The sequence below is a fragment of the Monodelphis domestica genome, chromosome 1, assembly GCF_027887165.1.
Source record: "Monodelphis domestica isolate mMonDom1 chromosome 1, mMonDom1.pri, whole genome shotgun sequence".
In the NCBI taxonomy this organism is placed as follows: domain Eukaryota; kingdom Metazoa; phylum Chordata; class Mammalia; order Didelphimorphia; family Didelphidae; genus Monodelphis; species Monodelphis domestica.
In genome coordinates this window covers 89,389,695-89,417,121 of record NC_077227.1, presented here as the reverse complement: position 1 = coordinate 89,417,121, position 27,427 = coordinate 89,389,695, and the positions used below count along the sequence as shown (strand labels likewise).

Below are 27,427 nucleotides of genomic sequence, written 5' to 3'. Positions count from 1 at the left end.
ATTAAGTTTGAATGGCCTAAAGACTGGGTCATAGTTTTCCTTTAACCATCCTTACGTAGTACTTTATACTGATCTTAAATTCTGATTTAAATTCTTCACTATAAGGTGTGGCGTGTTTGTATATGTTTCTGATCTCTCTTGCTAGTTGTTTTTTCTTCATAAGCCATATTAATTCATCTCTTTGTCTTTGCAATGTTGAGTTTTTCAGATAGTTGACATAATAAATAGCAAAGGATGGATGGATAGGTGGATGGATGAATGGATGGATGGATGGATGAATGGGTGGGTGGGTGGGTGGATGGATGAATTAATCATATAATCATATAGCCATAAGATTATCTATTTAGTCAGTCAATAAACTCTTATCAAGTACCTACTATGTGTAGAATTGCTGAGGGATATAAAGAAAGGCAAAAGACAGTCCCTGCTATAAAGGAACTAACAATCTTTTGGGAGACAGTATGTATACAATGATGTCCAAACAAGATATAAATTGAAGATAATCTCAGAGAGAAGGCACTAGAATTAATAATGTTCAAGAAAGGCTTCCTATAGAAGGTGTGGTTTAAGCTAAGACTTGAAAGAAGTCAGGGAAGCCAGGAAGCAGAAATGAGGAGGGATAGGATTCCAGGCATTGGGAACAGCTCAGGGAAAATACTCAGAATTACAGATGAGAGGGACCTTTAATATCATCTAGTCCAAGCCTCTTCTTTTTTTTTTTTTTTCCCAAGCCTCTTCTACTATAGTGAAAGAACCTAAGTTGTACTTGGGTTCTCTGAAATCAAATATTTCTGTATTCATCACTTTATAGGCAAAGAAACTGAGATTCAGGTTCAGTGACCTGCCCGTGGTATCTTTTAGCTAGTAATTGGTGAAACCACCTATCTAAGTCAGGTTTTCTAACCCAAAGTTCTTGACTCCCAAATCAACTAACATATAAGTATTACCAGAACTATAACTTACAATCCAGAAAGCTGTGGCAAATACCCCTAATGAAGCTTCTTCCTCGAGCAGCAATAAGAAATTCATTTGAAAGCAGCAAAATGAACAATGCTAAAAATTTTTTTTAAAAATAAAATTAAATACAGTAAAAAAAAGGTAGCAAAGGAAAGAAACCACTAGACAAAAATCCCTAATAAAACCTTGGAAATATACTCAAGACATTGTCCCTTGTTAGGAAAATTAGAGACTATGGCAAATCATGAGACTGCTTGGTAGAAAAGTTTCTGTATACAATCAAATCATTGAGGTAAGGTCATAAATGGAAAAGAAAAAAAGAATATTAGAAAATATATTGTGAATAATTGAAACAACTGAACCCTGAAATATTCAAACAAGTAATTAAAAATTAAAATGAAACATGGTCAACAAAAATGACACCAACCAAGACAGCAGGTGTTTACTACATGCTAGGCATAAGAATTTATCCAGAAGTTCAGTGTAAATTGCTGCAATAAGAAAACCCAAAAAAAAAGCCAAAAAGTCCTTTAATAGGCAAACATCTGACATTTACCAAATTGCAAGAAGTAGCTACCAAAGGCAAAACCAAGTCATAATAGATTGATGATTATAAGTATTGTATTATAAAGCAGAGAGAAGTAATAGAGTTTGTAAAACCAATTTAAAGAAAGCTTGGCAAGATATCCAACTAAATAAAATCATTTTAAGAGCATTTAAGTATAAAAATGGAAAGATGATCAAAACAAAGGAAAAAGAAAAGTGGAAATAATTTGCAAAATTATCATAATAAACTGTTTTTCCATCAAGAACAGTGGAATCACCACATTTGAAGCCTAACATCACAGTTTCAGATGTGCTTAAAAGAAAGGGGGAAATGGCATTCAAGGGAACAAAGATAAAAAGCAGCCTTACTGGACAAAGTATGAAGGATATTGGTGCTAAAATATACAGAAGAGGGTGCTGAGAGACAAATATACAAAGTATCTGAAGGAAGAGAAGATACCAAAGGCATGGGGGAAATTGGAATTTATTAATAATAAAAAAGTAGCCAATAAGCATCTATAACTACTGACCTATATGCCTCTTCTCACTTGAATACAAAAAAACTAATGAGTCATCTATGCAAGAATCAAGATTAATAAGAGAAAACAAGAAGATAGATGAATAGACACATAATATACAGAGGATTTATTCAGCACATTTCTTATATACTCGACACTGTACTAAATATAGGGGATACAAATCAAATAAGTAAGATGGTCTCTGCCCTAAAGATACTTACATTTTAATAGGGGAAACAACACATAAAAAGATCTAGAAAGGAGAAAGGGGTGGGTATTTGAGGAAATGGTATAGTTGCAGTCAAAATAAGTTGAAAGTTTATCTACAAAATCCAACAATGCAGGGATAGTGTCTAAGATTCTGAAATGAGGATTAGGAGGAAGGAAAAAAGATAAGAATAATGACCGGAGTATAGCCATAGTATAGAGAGGTTGTTAGAAAAAGGCATAGAGAGCTGGATCTAGGCAGGATAAGCCAAATGCTCACCTATTAGAGACCAGTGTCCCAATAGCACAGTTCAAGGCCTAAGGTTGAGGAGAAAGGGAAGAGGAATGACCATTGAGAATTAAAACCAGACATCAGTTGGCATGGTATAGAAGTGGAGCCTATATCAGTTCACAATTAACTGAAAGATATAGAGAATATAAGATCCAATCCTATTTGCGTACATCATGGAGTTGTCCAATTGTGCCATTTTGATGGAGGGGTGCCATCAGAATACAAGTGGAAGAAGGATTCCTTGTGATGGTAAGGTCTTCCAGATAGTTCTGTTTAGATATTGTGCTGATTGCATCAAGACCAAGAGAAATTGCAAAGACTCCTGGAAAAGATCTAAAATAACTTTAGGGCATTTGCCTTGATCATCCACAAAGGTAAATCTTTATGGATAAAGAATATCCATTGCCTAGATTTCAGGGTGTGCAAAGAGCACAGAGGTTGGAAATGGAATGTTGTAAATGCTATAAAAGGTAGACTATTATAGCTTGTACATATACTGCATGAGGGATACTAAAGTGAAATCAATCTGGAAAAGTAAACTATAACTAGACTGTGAAAGGCTTTCAATGCCAAATAGAGGAGTTTGTATTTTATCTTATAACATGACCTCTGGGCTCAATCTCCCAATTCCCATTGGATTAGCAGTTTTAGTTACCTAAATGGAAATGATTTATTAAACCCTCAGGATTTTAGTAACCCAGAGGGGCTGGGATTTCTAGCACTGTTAGTCATAAACTCCCATGTAGCATGTCCTCTAATATAAATCAACCAATGGAACTTTATTAACTTTTACAAAGGGATATTGAAAAAGTATAGCAAGAACAATAGTTGAAAACGATCTGTCCAAACCAGAGTTCATTCTCCCCTTGCATACATGGAAGGTCCCAGGGAGCCAGGGCTCAGACTTAAAGTATAATGGGAATGAAATACATGTTTAGAGGCCAAGATCTACCTCCTAACTTCTTGCTTTGGAAGTCATTTTCTCCTTTCACAGAGTCTCCACTAAGTTTATTTCTGGGTATGATTTGGATGATAGATAAGGTCCTCCTTTGCTCACTGGACTAGATACTCTTGGGAAATGGCACCTTCAGAGAACATCTTCCTTCTGTTGGCTATCACTCTTCATCTATTTATCCATAGACCTCTTCTCTCTGTGTAGATGCTTCCATGGTCACCACACCTCTAATAGACTTCTCAGTTAGGATCACTGATACTGGTGGGTTGCTGGTAGGTCCTTAACACTGCTTTAATGGATCACCTGATCACACAAGTCAGCTGATTCTCCCCTTACAAAATACTTGTCCATTAATATCAGGAAACTGAGGGGAAAATAACCATGAAAGAACTAAAGACATCATGCACTCATGAAAACATGGAGGATAGGTTAGAGATAATGAATTTACAGCTCCTCCCTTTACTTGACAGCTTTGCCTTCTAACAAGCAGGAAAAGCACAAAGAGAAGTAAAAGAAAGGGATATCAATTCTTTAATATTCAAACTTAGCTTTGGCCTGGTGTTTCCTTAGTTATTAGACCTTCCAGTTCCTCAATCAACCAGAAGATTCCTCATCACCACATAGTGCCAGCTCCCCATGCACTCATAGTTAGAAGTAGGTTCATCAAGCCACCACGTGTTAGAATAGAACCAAAGAATATTTTGCTTTCTTTGTATAGCCCACCAGGAACAGTAAATCTAAGTAATATTTTAAGAACTGGGGTATTAATGGTCAGTCCCCCATTTATGAATCTAAAGAAAATAGGTAATTACTAAAGTTTTTGAGCTACCAAAGTTTTTGAGCTGTGGGGTGACAGAGTCAGACCTATCCTTTCATAATAACAATTTGGAATACTAAATTATGGATTACAAGGAGAGAGAGACTAGGTGAAAAAGTCTCAGACTGGATGGTTGTCATGTGAATGGAAAGATCTCCCATAGAGATGCAAGAAGATTTGAGAGGGGAGAGAGAGAGACAGAGACAGAGACAGAGAGACAGAGAGACAGAGACAGAGACAGAGACAGAGACAGAGACAGACATAGGGAGGGAGGGAAGGAGGAAGGGAGAGAGAGGAGAGAGGGGGGGAGGGAGGGAGGGAGAGAAAGAAAAGGAAAGAAACAAAGATTCACAATAAAATGGTATAGGATTTGGTTTAGATAGCTGCTGAGGCCTCTTCCAACTCTGCTATTTTATGTTAGGAGTTTAATATGTCCCTTATACATATATGTACCTTCTAGGGGCATCTATATTTTAAAAAGAAGTCTAGAAGCAGCAATGAGTTAATCCAAAGGAATATCTCAAATGCTGAAGTTCAAGTAGTATGGCCCTGTAGACAGGAGAGGGATGTGTGGGAAGTGGGGGAGGGAAGAAAAGAGACATTTCATAGTAGATACCTATCTATCTACTCTGTCAATGTATGAGTTCCTTCCTGAATAGTACCTAAGGAAACTCAAGTCTGCACAAGGGAAGAAAATACTCCATTCCCATAAAAGCAACCTCTAAAGTGAAGCCGAAATCTATGATCTTGTTATCATGTGTTCTCAGCCTCTGCTCCACCCAAGTATGGGTCACAGAACTAGAATTTTATTTCTTTAGTTTCCTTTGTGTTTTGTGACATGACTATAATGAGCTAAAGTCTGAAAATGCTTTTTTCTTCTATTTATTTTGACAGTTATTCCATTGGCTATCCCTGGAAAGATAAATGGTGAGCTTCCTATCAGCTTTGTGCTAGTTAAATGCATCATGATCTATCATGCTTTATCATTGTCTAGCTGAAGTTCCAACGAAAATAATGTAAAGGAATCTTCTAAGATAGCAACTGATATCCAGGAAGACATCTTTTCTAGCCAAAATGCCTACTAGAATTTGCATTATAACCATCAGTTTTATTAACCAAAACCTATTTAGTTCTTTGTAGCAACTAGTTGGGCCAAGGAAAGATAATGATGTGGTAGATAGTACACTGGACCCACAGACAGCAACATTCATGTTCAAATCCCACTTCAGACACTTACTACTTTTTACTACTTGTGTGATACTGAGCAAATCAGTTGAGCCTCAGTTTTCCTCATTTGTAAAAGGATACTCATAGTACCTACCTATCTCACAAAGTTGTGGTGATGATCAAATAAAATAACATTTGTACAACACTTTACCTTAAAACAACCAACAAGCACTACTCAAACATCTACTACGTGCCAGACACTGAACTATAGTAATTTATAGATGTCAGCTATTGCTGTTATTAGTCAGAAAGATCAGGAACAAGAAGTCATCAATAATTGTCACTTTTTTGGAGACTGAATATAAATGGATTTTCATTAATCAAAGAGTGTAAATAGTGCAAGGTAAATGAAGTTTGCCTTTCTCATACTTACAGACTTTCTCGTACTTACAGACATCATGATTAGAAAAGAAGCTGTTTCCATTTATTCATTTTTAAAAATTTCTACCTAACCTACCCCCAAAGAGATTTTATGAGGATCATATGGTATGATAAATGTGAAAAATTGGTAGTAACTGTAAATGTAAGGACTTGTTATCTATAGAGACCAAGTAGAGCTGACAGTGTAGATGACTCAGGAGAGCCAACTCCACTGATAGAAATCATTTGCATTTTATGTCAACTCTGTAAAAAAAAGTATTATGATTGCCTCCCTTCCCCTTTAGAGATGAGGAAACTAAGTCTTAGGGAAGGCAAGTAGCTTCCATGAACGCATCATTAGTAATATAGGGGGCAGGATTTTAATTCAGCCCTTCCCTCCTAAACTGAGGACTTTTCCCACCACTTCAGTGGTCTGAAATTCAAATAGAAATGGAGGCCATTAAACCATACTTAAGGATCCTTGCCAACTACAGATTAATTTAGAAAACCACAAATTAGCATTATCTTTGCTATATTTTATTTTTATTTCTTTTGTTAAATATTTTCCAATTATATGTTAACCTGGTTCTGGCAGCACTCAGGAGTATTGTAGGTCCCATGGAGAGTTGACTAGGAGTTTAATATATCTGAACTGTGTTGCTATGTTGCCACAACCAGAAAAGCAACTTAAAGTGCATAATCTATGGTGGGTCATAAGTGTTAGATTTGTATAAAAAGAAAGAGCATTTATACATTTGCTAAAATTTCCCTTAAAACAATGAAGCAGTTGATTGCTGATTAAAATGAGTAATGAGACCATTAGGACTGATAAGCATTATCAGACAATAGAGCAGAAGTGCAAGGGAAGAAGCAGACTAAGCACAGAGATTTCAGTTTACTATATATATATATGTTTATATGTATGTGTGTATATGTATTTGTTTTTAAAAACAGTAGAACAAGAGAGAGACATTTCCAAGTCGATATATATGCATAATTCTCTAATTTTCTATGGTTATACAACCATCTTGACAACTATGTTTCTTTCATTATATATCTTTCACCAAAAGCACAAAAATGTTATGTATGACCCATGAGAACTTTTACCATAATGAAGTGAGCAGGAAATTAACTGTAGGATTTATGTCAATTCAATTCAATTCAAAATACATACCTACGTATCCAGCGTGGTTCTGGGGATTCAAAGACAAAAATAATTCTTGCTCTCAAGAACCTTACATTCAGTTAGGAAAGAAGTAAATATAAGAGAATCTTAGAAGGGAGAGAACATGAGGAATTGGAGGTGGGAGTTGTCAGAGGTTTCTTGTAGTGAGGAACACCTGAGATGACTGAAAGATGATAGTGAAAATCAAATGTTAACAAAAATTTTAAAAATAACTTTTAAAATGTCTTCTTTCTACATGTAGGAAAATCTTCCTGTGGTGGCATCATTTCAAATACATCTGGATCAATTAGAAACCCTCCCCAACATGAAATGCATGACAATATAACATGCATTTGGGAAATAAAGGCCAATTCATCTGATTACATAATGCTGGCATTTCCTTATCTTAAGTAAGTATAAAGTATGCAACAACATAGTATGGCCCTAGCATTTATAATTCCAATCATTAGTCCTCTAGAATTTGTCCTTGGTAAAGGAGAATAAAATATCCTTCTATATTTTAAGTTTAAATGGAATCCATCCTAGGTTTCAGTTCATTCTATTTTTTTAATTATAAAAAGTTTAATGATGAGGTACCATTCAAGTTACTAACTATAGTCATTATTACTCTTATTGCAATATTGTTAAATCAAAATATTGTTTCATATAGTCAGACAATTGACTATAACTTCGCTTTTATTTTTTCATACAGACATTTCTCATTGTAGAACTTTTCATTGTTTTTACCCAAACATCATAAAGAAGGTACAATTAGTCCCCTACATCTAGGAAAAGGGAATTAGGACTTTTCCTAAAGGCACTATAATCTAGATGGTTTCAGAGAATACCTGTATGACTGAAGCATAGGAAGAACTAAATATAGCACCAAGTTAGGAATTTACCTGACAGTATGGCCCCCTGTCCTTTGTGACTAATTTCCTGATGACTTTCTCTCTATTCTGATTCTATTGTATCATCAACTATGGACTTCTCAGCAGTTGTCCTACCGTATCCCAGGGTTTTCTCCCAACAAACTTAATTTGTCTCAGTTTTCTCCCATAATACAATTTGATTTTCTACCACAGGTACATTTTGTGAAACTTAGTTATTGTTTGATCATGTCCAACTCTTCATGATCCTTGAACCATACTGCCCATGGGTCTCCTTGACAAAAATATTCCAGTTGTTTACCATTTCCTTCTCCAGTGGATTAAGGCAAATGGTCATTAAGTGACTTGCCCAAGGTCACACAGGTCAGTAAGTTGTCTGAGACTGGATTTGAACTCAGGTCTTCTTGCCTCAAGGACCAGTTCTCTATCCATTAAGCTACCTAGCTGCCCCCCACAAAAAGTATTTGTTATAGCTCTGAAAATAGCAATTAGTAAAGCCATACTATCTCCACAAAGCCTATCAGGCAAACAAAAGTGGTTCCTAATTTGTGAATAGTTTTTATTCTAAACATTAATATGTTAGTCCAGTTTGGAATTTTGGCTGCTTTTTCCCATTGAAATAATATTGTGCTAAGCAACTGGATTCTTAGACCAGCCCACAGAAGCCTATTTAATCCAAAATGTAGTTGAATTCTGATAATCTAAAATATCTTGAGTTCTGAATCCTGGAATTAGGGGAAGGTTATGAGCATGTACTGTAGGAAGGAAAGAAGAAAGAAGAAAATGTTTGTTCTCCCTTTTCTGGGAAATAAATGAAATTTATTCTTGGAATGAAATTTATTAATTTGGAAGAACTCTTCCCTTTTAGAACCCAATTCCTAGTGTTCCAAAGGCATCTAAGAACAAGTACCCTCTGGATATCTTAATTCCTGCTTTCCACCTTTCTCATTCCCCTATAAATTATAATATAGTCTATTTCCTCTCTCCCTCAATTCAAATCCTCATTCCCAAAGCACAGCTAATGTTAAAAGAAACATAAGCTAAACAAGCTATTTCACAAGAATGAAGGAATCCCTGAGAGCTCCTAACCTTCTCAGAGTTATTTTCCATTAAAAAAAAATATATTGATCAACCCAAATGGATCTCTTAACTGATATAATCTCAGGCAGTTACTAAGTAAAGCAAAATGATTCTGGTGTGTTGGGGAAGACATTTGACCCCAAAGGAGTCACTATTTAGACAGTCTAGTCTTTTCTTGAAATCTGTTCTCTGGGATCAGCTCAGCTAAATTATTCCTGCTTTTGATTATTTTGTCTCTTCCTCTATTTCTGAACTGTCAGCGTCTTTTAAAACTCTATGTTGTTGTCTTATGTACAAGGAGAATTTAAAAAGTCAGGTATTTGAAGTTAGTTTTAAATGTAAGATGTTTCTAAGTCCAGATCTCTCAGGATACTAGGTAACTTCCAGAAATGTGTTAGTTCACTGATGCAATCTTTTCCTACCCCTTAGGTATTAACACATTCTAACACATAACTCAGACATGAATTCCTTCTACAAAATCTTCAGCATGCACTTGTCAATTTTGTCATCCACTTGAATAACTCCAGGGGGAAGAATTCACTCTCTAATGAGCAAGATGATCCAACTTTGGGATAGCTCTAATTATTAGCAATTTTTCTCTTCCTTTGGAGTCAAAAATCTGTCTCTATGTAACTTCTATCCATTAAATGAGTGGGTACACATTTATTATTTGCCAGTCATGGTGGTAGAAACTGAGAATGCAAATGTAGACCAGAAACACCATCTCTATCCTCAAGAAGCTTATATTCTAAGAAGGGAAGGAAATACTTAAAGAGGAATTGGAGTTGAAAGTGGCAGCTAGATGAGATCATAGTGCCTAGAGTTCTGGGTCTAAGACAGGACGATTCTTCTTCTCAAGTTCAAATCGGGCCTCAGACTAGCTGTGTGACCCTGAGCAAGTCACTTAATCCCTGTTTGCCTCAGTTTCTTCATCTGTATGTAAAATAAGCTGGAGAAGGAAATTACAAACTATCCCAGTATCTTTGCCAAGAAAATCCCCAAATAGAGACATATGTTGTAGTCACTGAGGCTATAGGACTCTTAATATTATTAGAGGTAACATTTACAAATACATTTGGATGATATTTCCTATATTAGGGAAATGATTTGGACTGTAATTTCTGTACTGTAGTATAGAGATGTCTTGGAAATGATTGAGTAACAAAAAAAAAAAAGTTAAAACTGGGACTCTTTTTACAATAGCATAACTTGGAAATGCACAAAAGTGGTGTGGTAGTCTGGTTCCCGCCAATATTAGGTGAAAACTTACTTATTGGATCCCAGAGATTCCTATTGGAAATTCCACTGCTAATGACAGAAATATAAAGGAACTTAATTTCTCAATCTTAATGAAATAAACTTAGAAACAGCTATAAATATTAGTGTTTAGAATAGTTGCTATGAACATTTAACATGAGATAAAGAAAAAATAGGGCTACATAGAGATTGGAAAGAGCTAGTTCTATAGTGATAAGTAGCCAAGTACTGAACTTGTCTAGAGGAAGATGGGCTCTAATCCCACTGTTTATCTCACTTCTTATCTGTTCTTCCAAAGTCATCACACAATTCTGAGAGTTCACATTTACCTACTGTTTTAAGTCATTTTTATACTTACAACAAATCTATGAGCCAGGTCATTATTGTCATCTCCATTTTATCGATAAGAAGACTAAGGTTTAGATTAAGGTTAATGTTAAACATCGTGCCTAAGATCGCACAACTAGTATGTGACAAAGGACTGGAACTGAACATCTGAATCCCGGCCCAGCACTCATCCCACTCTACCCTGCTGCCTTTCATTCATATAACTTCTCCAATCCTCAGCTGACTCATCTGTAAAGTGGGGATGATATTATCTATTATTCAGGGCTTTGTGACATTCAACTGAGATGTGTGCCAAGTGCCTGTATCTCTTAAAGTGATATTTAAATGGTAGTGATTATTATCTCTGCCCATCTGATACAGTAATGTGACTATTTTTAAAACAAAGTATCTATAATCCTTACAACATCAGTATCAAGTTCTCTACTATGGAAAAGAATAAACATGTGAATTTGCTTCCATAGCCTGGACTGCACTAATGAATATTTTGAAATCCTGGATGGAGATCGATTTTCTTCTGATTTCCTGGGGAGAACTTGTAAGGGGATTCGTCTCACATTCGCTTCCTCTTCTAACACAATGACACTTGTGTACTACTGCAATTACAACAATATAGGAAAGAACTTTGTTGCTTATTATTATACTGTGACCAAAGGTAAGAATAAAAAAACCAACAATGTCCAATTTCACAGTGACATACTCCTTTGCACTCAATTAAGAAGCAAATATTGACATCCTACTGATGTACCAGTTTCTAGTAGGGATGTACTATGACATATAATGTGAGTATAAGATATATAATGTGAGTATAATATATATAATGTGAGTATAAGATATAATATTTATTTATATTATTTATAATATAATGTTTATAAGATATACTAGTTATGAGATATAATACCATATAATAATATACTAACATAATATAGTATACAATATAATACTAATATAGCTAATAGTAAAAACTCATGGTAATCTACAACTTACAAAGTGTTCCTTAAAGCAACTTGATTAGGTAGTTTTATTTTTCTACAACTACAAATCTTGAATGATTAATTGAATTTTTATTTAATTAATTAATTTAGAATATTTTCCATGGTTATATGATTCATATTCTTTCCTCCTTCCCCTCCCACTTGTTAGCCGACATGCAATTCCACTGGGTTTTACATGTGTCATTGATCAAGACCTATTTCCATATTATTGATAATTGCACTAGGGTGATTGCTAGAGTCTACATCCCCAATCATATCCTCATCATCCCATGTGATCACAGAAATGTTTTTCTTCTGTGTTTCTGCTCCCATAGTTCTTCCTCTGAATGTGGATGGTATTCTTTCTCATAAGTCCCTCAGAATTGTCCTGGATCATTGCATTGCTACTAGTGGAGAAGTCCATTACTTTCTGTTGTACCACAGTGTATCAGTCTCTGTATATAATGTTCTCCTGGTTCTTCTCCTCTCACTCTGCATCAATTCCTGGAGGTCCTTCCAGTTCACATGGAAGTCCTCCATTTTATTATTCCTTTGGGCACTATAGTATTCCATCACCATTATATACCACAATTTGTTCAGCCATTCCCCAATTGAAGGGCATTCCCCCATTTTCCAGTGTTTTACCAACACAAAGAGCGAGACTATAAAAATTTTTGTACAAGTCTTTTTCCTTATTATCTCGTTGGGGTATAAACCCAGCAGTGGTATGGCTAGATCAAAGGGCAGACAGTTTTTTAAAGTTCTGGAAAGATTAAGATAAAATGTACTCTGAGAGTAGAAATCTGACCTAAATATATATTCATACTTTGTCTTGAAACCTATTCTATATTACATGAGAAATGTATATCATTTTGAAAAATCATCTCTTTATTTCACTTCCTTATGTTTTAAAAAAGAATTATTAATGATATGGAGGCAACATTACATAATAAAGAAGCCCCTGCCTCTGGCACATACTGGTTGTGTGACCCTGGGCAAGTCAATTAAACTCCTACCACCACAGGTAATTCTCTAAAGTCTTTATGTTGCAGAAAGAAAAGATGCTAACCTGCTCTGATGGAGTTTCCTCATCTGGAAGATCTTTATACTAGTGAAATTACAGGCCCTTTCCCTAATATATGATGTGTCATCAAAATTAATTTCTAAATATTCTCTATTAATATTAATAGTACCATAGCCTCACAGTGACTATAAATTTATTGGTATATATAATTATTTTCTTGTACTTACAGAAACTGTTTCTAAGACACCACATGTAATAGGTGAGTCATATTCTATATTCAATTTACTTTTCTTAAATATGCTGTATTCTTTCCTGATGGGTTGTGTTTAAGCTCTAATGAGTATTAATAATTTACTTTATTACCAGTTTCTATTTTCTTCTATCAGCTATAATTTACATATCCTAAATATTTCTACACAGATTTTTATAAGTATAGTTACCCAACTTTAACCATGATGTGATTTTAAATAACTTTAAATTATGAGACTATTTTTCAAATGTTTATCTATTACAATCATGACGATTAATGATAATTGAAATGAATAATTCAGTATTCTGTACAAAAGGAGATGCCATTCATCAAAATGTCTCCCTACATTGATAACAGTAAATAAAAGACATTCCAATGAATCAGAAGAAAATAGTTGTTTAGTTCATCAACCAGACATAGATTTTTAATATTTCTGTTCATGGGATTCAGTTTTCTCATCTGTATAACAAGGAGATCAGTCCATGTGATATCTCATGTCCCTTACAATTTTAAAATCCAATGATTGTCCATTTAGCACTACATCATCTAATCTCTATGCCAAGTCTTAGAGATGAAAAACCTGAGACCCAGAGAGATGTCTCATTCAACATAACACATCAAGTGGAAAAGCTAGGATTATAATCTAAACTGTGACAAATTTCACTCCAAATTGGATTCATTCTTCAAACTTTTTTCCTCAGCTTCGTTCTAGTTGCCTTCCCATTGTGGTGAAACTTCTTTCCTGAAGTTCTGTACTCTAGATTGATGATTCTCCATCCAAGACCTCCTTTGCTAACATGGCCTCAGCTATGCTCTCTTAATTCCTGACTCAACTCACTCTTTGAATTTTTACCTCCCCTTTCAATCCATTCTTTTCTAGATTATCTATAGGTATTCGTATTCATCCATTAGAATATAAACTCCATGAGAGTAAAGATTGTCTTATTTGCTTGTAGTTGTACTCCTACCACTTAGTAAATGCCTATCACATAGAAAGTGCTTAATAAATGCTCCATTTATCTAACTATCCACCATATTTGGGCAGTATATATTAGATAATAATTTTAGAAGAACTGATATCTACATGCTTGAAGATCTCATTTTGTTTTGTGATGGGGGGGGGGTAATTCTTATTTCCCCAGCCATTCCAACCACACCCAGGATAATAACAGCAAAAGCAGGTAAATAATATGAAAACCTCTTTTTACTAAATTCATTAATAAATGGTTGATTAATTGCTAAATTAGTTATAAATTGTTGGATCTGTACAGAATCTGTACTATTTGCAGATTGTGTCTATCTAGACATGCCCAGTTTATTCTATTCAAATACACTGACATATCCAGGATTGCCCAAAACCATTAGCAATGTTGACTCTGACTTCAAGTAGGATGATGATGATGACAATAATGATGATGAATGGCTGACTGTTTCTCTCTTCAGAGTCCTGGGGAGTCATAATTTTTCTAGTACTATTATTGATCATGACCCTCCATTTTGTATGCTTCCCCTTGGTTATCAATAGATCAGCCACAGTTAGCTAGCTTTTAGAAAGGGATGCTGTACATACCAAGCATGTATGTCATGAACAATTATTACAGAAATCACCACACCCAAGAATCTAGGGCCCACACTCCCACAAATAACCAAAAAATCTATTAAGACAATGGTCAAAAACAACCTGAAGTCAACCTCAATTTTTCAAGAAAGATAAACTTAATTTTGATATTTAAAATTTAACTCCAACTAGGTTTAAAAGATGAGATGGAAGGTAATGGTGCTTCAGGATTTCTGTTAGCTGAGCAAAAGGGTCTTGTGTTTCATAGTCATAGTCAATGTGTGTCTTTCTTTAGGAGACCGGCAAGAACTGCGGCTGGTTGATGGTCCTGGGAGATGTGCAGGCAGAGTAGAAGTCTTTTACCAAGGGAACTGGGGCACTGTGTGTGATGACCTGTGGGACCTGAATGAAGCAGAAGTTGTATGCAGGCAGCTCCAATGTGGACAGGCTGTTTCTGCCCCAGCGAAATCCCATTTTGGCCCAGGCTCGGGCAAAATTCTCTTGGACAACATGCAGTGTGCAGGAGTTGAAGGTTACCTTGGTCAATGCTCCCACTCTGGTTGGTATGAGCACAATTGTGGTCACCATGAAGATGCCAGTGTCATCTGTTCAGGTATACACTTATCTCTCAAAAGGCTACTTCCTTCATTATATCTCCTATGGACCAATCATACTGACATATGACAAAAGAAAGACAAAAACACAAAGAATAACTAAGAAATATCTACATGGAGTTTTATTTGAATCATTCTACCTGGAAATATAATATTTCAAGTGCTAGATTATCATATGTAGTAAAGCATTTAAGTTTGTCACTATTAAAATGTACATTTATTTGAGTATTTACTCAAACATTCCTATAAAACATTGAAGACATTAAGGAAAACAATGACTAAAACAACTAAGTCAAGATTCTTGGTGGTTAGATGACAGAAGCTAGGTAGCGATTAAGTAATATATAAATATATAAAGGATCTGAAATTTTAGAAGGGCAAGGATCTACTAGTGAGGGAATTCCCCCCATCTCTAGATCTCAACTTGTCTATGGCTTAGTCGCCTTATTCTTGAGGAATTTCCCTATGGTACATAAAAGTTGAGTAATATATCGAGGATTACAAAGCTATTAAGCTTCAGAAAAGAAATTTGAACTGAGGTCTTTTTGATTACAGATCCAACATGCTATCTGTTATATTATACTACATTTTTTCAAGACTTTTAAGCAATACTTTGTAGCATTTATGGAAGCTATGTTAATACTCTACATTAATAAGTTTTAGTAAATTATTACTGCCTTACTTCATCCATAGCAAATCTTGTGTTAAGGAAATATGCACCCACTAACTAGGTAAATACTTAACAAAGGAGCAAGTGGTGACTTTCAATCAACTGCAATAAGAGGTCCTGGGTTCAAATTTGATCTCAGATATTTCCTAGATATGTGACCCTGGGCAAGTCACTTAATCTCCATTGCTCTTCTGATCTGGAACTAAGTATTGATTCTAAGGCAGACAAAAAAATTCCTTAAAAGAGATAGTCCTAAATGTTTCTTATCTGTATTTAAATTTCCTATGGGCATTGATAGATATTTTTCATTTCTCTATAAAACAGATTCTGAAGATTCAAATGACACCAATCCAGGTATGTCTAAAGCTATATTTCCGAAAGAGGTAACATTACGTTGTTTACCGAATCTTGATATTGTTTGTATTTGCACCTGATCACCAGAATTGCTAGTTACAACTCAGTATTCTCCATTCTTCTAGTAATTCCAGTACTTCTGGTCTAGTTCCTAGAACCATTATTTGACTCAGAATAAATTGCTATGGATGCCAAAGGTTGCAATTTTGATATACATATGAACCAATTAACCTTTCACAGAAATTAACTCTGTCCCATAGACACAAACTACATTCCTTTTTCTCTCAGCAATATATCATGTGACCTTCTTGAGGGCAAGGACTGTCTTTTGTCTCCTTTTTGTATCCCACAGTGTTTAGCACAGTGCTTAGCACATAGTAGGTACTCAATAAATGTTTTCTTGATGAATGAATGAAAATATTATTCATAAACAAAGGGAATACATAGGAAATTATGTGGATAACTCAGCTTTAATAAATCCCCACTGCTAATAAATCAACTCAAAACATATATCCTAATACTACTAGTAGTTTCCTACATTTTTATGCAAGATAGCACACTTGCCATGAATGCATGAGTTCTGATCTCTTCTGAAGAAGAAAGTTTGATGACCTGAGAACATAATGACCATAATAGAAATATATAAGAAAGATGAAGTAACTGTTTTTAAAAAAAAAATCAACAGAGGAAGGGATGTACCCCAAGGGAGGTCTGGACTTTTGGTATGGAGAGGGGGAAAGAGAGGAGAACCCCCCCTACTCAAAGAGGGGTACAAGGGAGATAGCAGATGTAATGGCCTTGCTCAGAGAGAGGAGAGGGGGTTTGAAGATTTCCCCCCTTCTGCCTTCCCTCCTTAGCTAAAGCTGCTCTCCCCAATTCAATCTTGTCCCTCTTGTCCCCTCTCCACTACTAGGTCTTCTCTTGATCTGTACACTAACACTCAGCTTGAGGAACAGATAACTTTTAATGTTAACTCTATCAGATAATACAAAAGGAATAATGGGCAGGGAAGAATGGGAAAAGGAAAGTTGGGAAAAGTTCCCTGTCTCTATCTAAATCCTTTCCCCTCCCTCCTTGAGTTTGGGGGGAATGCAGGTCTTGGCAGCCTGAGCCCCCTGAGAGAAAGTCAGGTTGACTCACCCCTGGGCAACAGGAGCTGAGGTAAAGTCTGCTCAGGTAGTCCCTTCGATTTGGAAGTGTTGGGGTTGGGGGAGGATTTCCAGTCACCAGCAGGAAAAGTGGGTAACCCTCAGGAGAAAGTCTTTATCCACCTTCTCTCTTCGACATCTCAAGTCCCAGAGCCCCTCACTGCTCTCCTCACCAGAGTCTTCTCTCCTCAGGATTCACACCTGGGGCCCCTCCCCCATTGAGGTGATCAATATTGCATACTCTTCAGTCTGGCACTTTTTCTCTAGCGCCAGCCTCTATCACATAACCCATCTGACTCAACTAAAACAGCTACTAATTCCCACCTCCAGGTACACAGATTGCTATGATCTTCAGATTTAAAGTTGGAAGGGACTTTAGAGATCACTTACTACAATCCTCATCTTCAGACAGAGAAGCCAAGTCCCAGGGGAGTAAGATAACTCACTTTTCGAGAGTTGCAAAGATTCAAACCTGTATTCTATTTCCATGTTCAATCCTCTTTCAACAATATCATCTAGACCATCCTTGTACCTAGAATAAAAGTATACACAATACTTTTAGGTTTACAATGAACTTTATTTTTGTCTTTAGAAGACTGGCCAGAACTACGACTGGTGGGTGGCTCAGGGCAATGTGCAGGACGAGTGGAAGTTCATTATCAAGACATCTGGGGCACGGTGTGTGATGACCTATGGGATCTAAATGAAGCTGAGGTCGTATGCAGGCAGCTGGGATGTGGACAGGCTGTGTCAGCCCCTGGAGAAGCATACTTTGGTCCGGGTTCAGGAAATATCCTCTTGGACAATATGCAGTGTGTTGGCGCTGAACGCTACCTAGGCCAATGCTCCCACTCCGGATGGTCCAATCACAACTGTGGTCATCATGAAGATGCTGGTGTTATCTGTTCAGGTATTCATTACTACAAGGAGTAATTTCTAAATTAAATTTAACTCCTAATTTTAATTCTAAAATCTCTACAATAAATTCTAAATTTCTAAATTCTAAATCTCTGTCAATTTCTAAAGTTTGACAGGGGCCCTAACAAGAAATAATTATAGCCCCTTCCGCCCTGTCCAACCATCTTTATTTAAATGAACTGCTAAAAATAATTCCTCCCCTCAATAATAAAATCTGTTTTCTCCTTCACTTTCTATTTGCTTTTTTAATTGACATTTTATTTTTCTATACAAGCAGATGCAAGAAACTTCAATTCTACACCTCCAGGTATGTCAAAGGTTATATCATGTTCTTCTATCACAGTTTACATCACATCTATCTGTCTTCTGAATTCTCCTAGCCTTTTGAGGTCCTCTTATTACACTTTTGCATTCTACCTGATATTGATTAATAGTCACTCATATATATCTTACTGTCCATAGTAGATTATAGCTCCATTCAAAAGGGGAAAATGTCTTATTTAATTTTTTATCCTTAGCAGCTAATCCAGTGACTAGTATAGATGTTTTGTATATCTGTATCAATAACAAAATATTCAAAGAGCATATATGTGTACAAATAAGGTATTTGTTTATAATAGCTGCATGAATACATATTTAATTCCTTATATATTAATGTGTAATATATATGTAATTATTTAATTTCTTATATATTAATTCCTTATCTTTGATCTAACCACACTGATAATTCTTTCTTGACTACATTTGCCCACATATATATTTGTTCTATAAAACAGTTTTTTAGTAGTTTGATAGGTATGGCACTGAATAAATAAATTAATTTAGGTAAGATTGTCATTTTTATTAAATTAGCTTGTCCTACTCATGAACAATTAATGTTCAAATTGTTTAGATCTTTACATATATTTGTTGATTGAATATTTCACTGAGCTAAATCTCAGTTAAGAAAGAATGATCAATGTGGTTAAGCCAAAGATAAGGAATTAATTGTGATAGCATTACTGGAAGATTACTGGGATACCATTGCCATTGTTAGGAAAACATGGCAAAGTTTATTTAATTTTTTATAAGTGCCATCCTATGGATTTTAAAATCAGCAAAGTTATAGCCAGGAGTTAGTAGGAAAAAAAAACAGTGTTTTTCATAGCCTGGGCCATCTAGCATGCCTTAATTTTTTCAGATTCATATCATCTCTACCTTTTACCAGCATCTAATAATATCTTTTATGGGAAACAATAAGATACAATATCCTATCCCAACGATAATGTTCTCCACCTTCAATGCTTTCTACCTGTAGCTTGAGAACAGTGCAGCTACTTCCCAGATAAGACCTTATAGTACATGTTTCTCAAGATGCACATTAGGATATGGTGGGTGTCAGGGAATATTTCATTAAAAAGATGGGTTTTCAGCAAAATTTTGTTCTCTATTCTCAGAGTTTGAGAAACAAGGTTTCTAGAGTCATTATAAAATCAGTTGCCAAATCTTGTTTCTATTTTCACTTCTTAGAGAGAGAGGGAGAAATATAGATGAGAAAGGAAGACAAAGAGATATATGTAGATATATTGGATTGTCTCATTCATACAATTACCATCCTAGTACAGGCCTTCAACATCTCTGTGAACAGATCTCATGTACCTTTTTCAAAGAGCAAACAGGTAGATTAGAAATGAAGGAACAAAAATGTTCAGCACCTTCTGTCCTTATTCTAGCTGAACTAAGGAAATTAGCTCTGCCACAAAGGATTTATAGCATTTATTCATCTCTAAACCTATGTTTATCAAGTCATCAATAAACTTTTATTAAGCATCCACTGTGTGCCAATCATTAGCTAAGAGTTAGAGATACAAAGAAAAGCAAAAGATAGTCCCTGCTTTCAAAGAGTTCAGTCTAATGGAAAAGACAGTACAAATTATATACAAAGAAAACATATACATATAAAGGGTAACTAGGCAGATGTCTAAAAGAGAGGCAGATGCTAATGGAAAGTATGGCTAAAGATGATTAGATGACCATGTTAAATCCAGTAACAATATAGTAAGAACTCAGGAATGGGGTTTGCCAGATAATTTAAGAAATAAATTGATCCAAATCAAAAGATGAGCAGTGGGATTAGGCCAAGAGCAGCTGCTATACTTCCAGCATAGTCAAAATAAGGGAAAGAAAGAAAGAAAGAAAGAAAGAAAGAAAGAAAGAAAGAAAGAAAGAAAGAAAGAAAGAAAGAAAGAAAGAAAGAAAGAAAGAAAGAAAGAAAGAAAGAAAGAAAGAAAGAAAGAAAGAAAGAAAGAAAGAAAGAAAGAAAGAAAGAAAGAAAGAAAGAAAGAAAGAAAGAAAGAAAGAAAGAAAGAAAGAAAGAAAGAAAGAAAGAAAGGAAGGAAGGAAGGAAGGAAGGAAGGAAGGAAGGAAGGAAGGAAGGAAGGAAGGAAGGAAGGAAGGAAGGAAGGAAGGAAGGAAGGAAGGAAGGAAGATTCAAATTTATTGTAGAAAGTCACAGAGGGAAGGCACTCACATTAAAGGGTATAGGGAAAGATTTTTGTAGAAAGTGAGAATTTTTCTAGGGCTTTAAAGAAACCAATGAAGCCAAAAGATGGAGATGAGAGAGAGAATTACAGGCATGGAGACAGTAAATGAAAATGCCTAGGGTTAAGAACAGCAAAGAGGCCAATAGTGTTGAATTACAAAGCATGTGTAGTGAAGTAAAGTGTAAGAAGTCTGGAAAGGTAGGAAGAAAGGCAAGTTATGAAGGGGTTTTTAAAGCCAAATAGAGGATTTTCTATTTTTCCCTAGGGGTAGTCATTGAAATTTATTGAATGTCTGCTAGTGTTGGGGTAGTTAGACCTAAGACCTACACATGAAAAAGATTGTTTTGACTGCTGAATAGAAAATAAACTGAAATGGTTGGGGTGGGGGACAGTCCTAGGCTATTATTCATTTGCTTACTTTTCTTTCTAGGTTCTTCAGAAATTTCTAAAAATGATACAAAAGGTATGTCTTTGTTTTTCAGCTTTAGAATGAATATAATTCAAACTATCTTGACTGTAAGAAAGAGATCAATAATCCATTCAGAGTAATCTGGATTTTAGAATACATCAAGCGAGGGGGGGAATCAAAGGTGGCACCAAGAGAAACTTGAAGAAATAAGATAAATAGGATAAGCTTTATCACACAAAGAGACACATGGGAAGAGGAGGGGAAGAATACTATTATAAGAAGGAGAGGAAGAGAGTGTTAATAGGTAATACTTAAACTTTACTCTCAGTGAAATCAGTTCTAAGAGGGAAGAGCATCTAGATCCAGTGGAGTATTGAATTCTATCTTACCCTAAAGGGAAAGTGAGAAGGGAAAAATAAGGGGGAGGAGGGGAAGTGGGTATGGGAGTACAAAAAGGGAGGGAAAGAGAGGAGGGGAGAGAACTTAAGAGACCCTAAAAAATAAGAAGGGAACAAAAAGGGAGGGGGAGGAAAGGGAAGCATATTAAGGGTGTGGATTAGGGGGACAGATAAAAAGAAAACCACAGGTTTAAAAGGATATAGCAAAAGAAGAAAGGACAGAACTAGGAGAGGATATCAAAATGCTGGGGAATACACAAGTGGCAATCATAACTTTGAATGTAAATGGGATGAACTCACCCATAAAATGAAAACAAAGAGCAAAGTGGATTAGAAACCAGAATCCTACCATATGTTGAGTACAAGAAACACACATGACTTGGGTAGACACACAAAATGTTAGAATTAAAGGATGGAGCAAAATCTATTGGGCCTCAACTGAGAGAAAGAAGGCAGGAGTTGCAATCATGATATCTGACAAATCCAAAGTAAAAATAGATCTGATTAAAAGGGATAGGGAAGGTAACTACATCCTGATAAAGGCAGTATAGACAATGAAGAAATATCAGTAATCAACATGTATGCACCAAATGGTATAGCATTCAAATTTCTAAAGGAGAAACTAGTGTAGTTGAAGAAGGAAATAGATAGTAAAACTATACTAGTGGGAGACCTGAACTTACCACTATTAAATCTAGATAAATCAAATCAAAAAATAAATAAGAATGAGTTAAGAGATGTGAATGAAATCTTGGAAAAATTAGAGTTAGTAGATATGTGGAGAAAAATAAATAGCAACAAAAATGAATACACCTTCTTTTCAGCAGCACATGGTCCATTCACAAAGATTGACCATGTACTAGGGCATAAAAACATGACAAACAAATGCAGAAAAGCAGAAATAAATGCAACCTTTTCAGATCATAATACAAAAAAATAACAATCATTAAGGGTACATGGAGAGCCAAATCAAAAATTAATTTGAAATTAAATAATATGATTCTACAAAATCTGTTAGTTGAACAAATCATAGAAACAATTAATAATTTCATTGAAGAAAATGAAAATGATGAGACATCTTTTCAAAATCTATGGGATGCAGTCAAAGCAGTACTCAGAAGGAAATTTCTATCCTTGATTTCATATATTAACAAATTAGGGAGGGCAGAGGTCAATGAATTTGAAATGCAAATCAAAAAACTTGAAAGAGAACAAATCAAAAATCCCCATATGAAAACTAAATTAGAGATCCTAAAAATTAAGGGAGAAATTAACAAAATCAAAAGTGAAATAACTATTGAATTAATAAATAAGACTAGAAGCTGGTACTTTGAAAAAAACAAATAAAATAGAAAAAGTGCTGGTTAATCTAATTTAAAAAAAGGAAAGAAGAAAACCAAATTGACAGTATCATAGATAAAAAGGAAAACCTCACCTCTAATGAAGAGAAAATTAAGGCAATAATTAAAAGATTTTTTTGTCCAATTATATGGCAATAAATATGGCAATTTAGGTGATATGGATCAATATTTACAAAAATATAAATAGCCTAGACTAACAGAAGAAATAGAATTCTTAAATAATTCCATATCAGAAAAAGAAATTGAACTCAAACATCAAAGAACTCCCTAAGAAAAAATCCCCAGGTCCAGATGGATTCACAAGTGAATTCTATCATACATTCAAAGAATAACTAATCCCAATATTATACAAACTATTTGACACAATAAGGAGAGAGGGAGTTCTACCAAATTCATTCTATGACACAAATATGGTACTGATTCTAACTCCAGTCAGGTCAAAAACAGAGAAAGAAAACTATAGACCAATCTCCTTAATGAGCACAGATGCAAAAATCTTAAATAGGATACTAGCAAAAAGACTCCAGCAAGTGATCACAAGGGTTATTCATTACAACCAAATGGAATTTATATGAGGAATGCAAGGATGGTTCAATATTAGGAAAATAATTCACATAATTGACCATATCAACAAGCAAACCCAAAAAAATCACATGATTTTCTCAATAGATGCAGAAAAAGCCTTTGACAAAATACAACACTCATTCCTATTGAAAACACTAGAAAGCATAGGAATAGAAGGACCTTTCCTAAAAATAATAAACAGTATTTATCTAAAAGCATCAACAAACATCATCTGCAATGGGGATAAACTAGATGCATTCCCAATAAGATCAGGAGTGAAACAAGGATGTCCATTATAACCTCTATTATTTAACATTGTACTAGAAACACTAGCAGTAGCAATTAGAGAAGAAAAAGAAATTGAAGGTATTAAAATTGGCAATGAGGAGACCAAGCTATCACTCTGCTGATGATATGATGGTCTACTTAAAGAATCCTAGAGAATCAACTAAAAAGCTAGTGGAAATTATTACAACTTTAGCAAAGTTGCAGGATACAAAATAAACCCACATAAGTCATAAGCATTTCTATATATCTCCAACACATCTCAGCAGCAAGAATTACAAAGAAAAATTCGATTTAAAATCACCATAGACAACATAAAATACTTAGGAATCTATCTGCCAAGATAAACACAGGAACTATATGAACACAACTACAAAACACTTTCCACACAACTAAAACTAGATCTGAACAATTGGAAAAACATTGACTTCTCATGGGTAAGATGAACTAACATAATAAAAATGACCATCCTACCCAAACTCATTTACTTATTTAGTGCCATACCCATTGAAATACCAACAAACTTTTTTACTGAATTAGAAAAAAAAAAACATAAAAAAGTTCATTTGGAAGAAAAAAAGATCAAGGATATCCAGGGAAATAATGAAAAAAAAAGTGAAGGAAGGAGGCCTTTCAGTCCCAGATCTCAAACTATACAATAAAGCAGTGATCATCAAAACAATATGGTACTAGCTAAGATACAGAAAGGAGGATCAGTGGAATAGACGTGGGGTAAGTGATTTCAGTAAGACCGTCTATGATAAACCCAAAGATCCCAGCTTTGGTGACAAAAATTGACTATTTAATAAAAACTTCTGGGAAAATTGAAAGACAGTATTGGAGAGATTGGGGTTGGATCAACATCTCACACCCTATACCAGGATAAACTCAGAATGGGTGAATGACCTGAATATAAAGAAGGAAACTATAATTAAATTATATGAACACAGAATAGTTCACATGTCAGATCTTTGGGAAAGGAAAGATTTTAAGACAAAGCAAGAGTTAGAAAAAAATCACAAAATTTAAAATAAATAATTTTAATTATGTTAAATTAAAAAGATTTTGTACAAACAAAACCAATGCAACCAAAATTAGAAGGGAACCAACAAATTGGGGGAAAAATCTTCATAACCCAAACCTCTGACAAAGGTCTCATTATTCAAATTTATAAAGAGTCAAATCAATTGTAAAAAAAAAATTAAGCCATTCTCCAACTGCTAAATGGGCAATGGACATGAATAGGCCATTTTCAGTTAAAGAAATCAAAACTATTAATAAGCACATGAAAAAGTGTTCTAAATCTCTTATAATCAGAGAGATGCAAATCAACACAACTCTGAGATATCACCTCATACCTAGCAGATTGGCTAACATGACAGCAAAGGAAAGTAATGAATGCTGGAGTGGATGTGGCAAAGTTGGGACATTAATGCACTGCTGGTGGAGTTGTGAATTGATCCAATCATTCAGGAGGTCAATTTGGAACCAAAGGGTGCTAAAACTCTGTCTTCCCTTTGATCCAGCCATAGCACTGCTGAGTTTATAGCCCAAAGAGAAAATAAGGGAAAAGACCTGTACAAGAATATTCATAGCTGTGCTCTTTGTGGTGGCAAAAAACTTGGAAAATGAGGGGATGCCCTTCATTTGAGGAATGACTGAACAAACTGTGGTATATGTTGGTGATGGAATACTATTGTGCTAAAAGGAATAATAAACTAGAAGAATTCCATGTGAACTGGAATGACCTCCAGGAATTGATGCGGAGTGAGAGGAGCAGAACCAGGAAAACATTGTACACAGAGACTGATCCACTGTGGTACTATCTCATGTAATGAACTTCTCCATTAGTGGCAATGCAGTGATCCTAAACAACTTGGAGGGATTTATGAGACAGAACACTATCCACATTCAGAAGAAAAACTGTGCAAGTAGAAACACAGAAAAAATAACTGCTTGATTACAAGGGTCAAGGGGGACATGATTGGGGATATAGACTCTAAATGATCATCCTAGTGCAAACACCAACAACATGGAAATGGGTTCTAATCAAGGACACATGTAAAATACAGTAGAATTGCATGTTGACTACCTACAGGACAGGGTGGAGGAGGTGAGGGAAAGAATATGATTATTTTAACCAAGGAATAATGTTCTAAATTAATTAATTAAATAAAATTTAAAAAAAAAGAATATGTCAAGCAAGCCCTCTCAGGCAGAATGTATCCTTCATGATCCATATCATTCCAAGTATAGTAACATCAGTTGGACCTGGAGTCAGGAAGATTCATCTACATAAGTTCAAATCCAACCTTAGATATTTACTAACATCCCTGGGCAAATTACTTTTTACCCTGTTTGCCTCAGTTTCCTCATCTCCAAAACAAGATGAAAAAGGAAATGTCAAATCACTGCAGTATCTGTCTTTGCCAAGAAAATCTCAAAACGGGTCACAAAGAATCAGACAAGCCTGAGAAATTACTCAACAACAAAGTATCAGGGAGCAAATGAATCATGCCTACTAATTTTGAGTCTTATTTCACACAATTCTGTCTCACTTTATATTTCAGTCAAATGGAACAATTTGCTGTTCCTCAATCATGCCTTATACTTTCCCACCTCCATTCCTTTCCTCTTACTGTCTCTCATGCCTAGAAGCTACTCCCCCCACCTCTGCCTATCTATCCATCAAGACCCATTTCCAATATCATATCCTTTGGGAGACCTAGCTGTGAGTGATTTTTAGTTACCATTAGCCTTTGTAAACACCTTGTACATATTTCTTTTATGGATTTATCATAATCCATTTTTACTCCATTTACAGAGTTCCTATACTTTTTCCCACACAATTCCACTCTCTATCTAATAATCTAAATACTGTGGTTCGGTCATTCTCCTGAGCCTCCAGAAGATGGAACTTGTTCCCTTTCCCCAGAAAAAGGTTTTCTTTTTTTAAAAGGTTTTCTCTTTTTGCTAATCACTGGTCCATTAGGGAAGAACATGGAAAGTGTGTTTTACTGGCATGCCTCCAGGTCAGAATACTTCCATTGTTCTCGGTCTGTTTTTGAAGAAGGATTTATATAACTCCAGAATTCAAAAAATGCCATTTCTTAGAGCAATTAAAATCATCTTTCCATTTATTTTATCAGTAGCTTCTTTCTCCGATTCCATATAATCTTATTGTCATTCTCATTTACTTCTCCTGAGCATTTATGTGGTTGATCAATATTTTATAATCAATCTAAAAGGCCTTAGACTCAAGAAGAACATTCCATTCTCCTTTCCTAGTTGTCCCTTTATTCATGGCATTTCCCTTTGACAGTTCAATGACATTACTCCAATGAGCTGGAGTTGCTTCTTGCAACATCTAGAATAGGAAAAAATGGATAAGACCCAACATCACCTGTTCCAGAAAAAGTGATATAGTACTTTCTATATAGATGTACCTTATCTTGCATAATCAAAATTAACCTACTTGAGGATAAGAGCTAAGTCTAGTTTATAAGCATTTATTAAGAAATACAAGCAAAAAAAGGTCAGTTCCTAACCTCAAAGAGTATATATTCTAATATTAAAAGAGAATACATTAAAATGAACTGAAAAGGGAAGAGGGTTGTTCTGTATGGCTGAATTAGTAAAAGCCCAGAAAATGAAATATGAACGATCTGGAACCTTCCTCAAATCAGATTTTGGGGAGGAACAAATAGGAAATGTGGGCTTGACAGACAAAAGAAGAAGTCAATTCCCTCAATAGCAAAGTCT

General features: G+C 35.2%; 1 protein-coding gene across 1 annotated transcript in view; it reads left to right on the top strand.

Annotated features, from left to right (window-relative positions):
- The window catches only part of LOC100025417 (putative DMBT1-like protein), a gene marked incomplete at its 5' end in the record, with an annotated part of 66,214 nt that overhangs the window by 24,207 nt on the left and 14,580 nt on the right, over positions 1-27,427 (top strand). Inside the window, 5 exons of the mRNA XM_056815483.1 lie at positions 7,307-7,454; positions 11,081-11,271; positions 14,718-15,035; positions 17,801-18,118; positions 21,079-21,111. Of these exons, the coding sequence (XP_056671461.1) occupies positions 7,307-7,454; positions 11,081-11,271; positions 14,718-15,035; positions 17,801-18,118; positions 21,079-21,111 (1,008 nt within the window). The remainder of the gene's footprint in view (positions 1-7,306; positions 7,455-11,080; positions 11,272-14,717; positions 15,036-17,800; positions 18,119-21,078; positions 21,112-27,427) is intronic.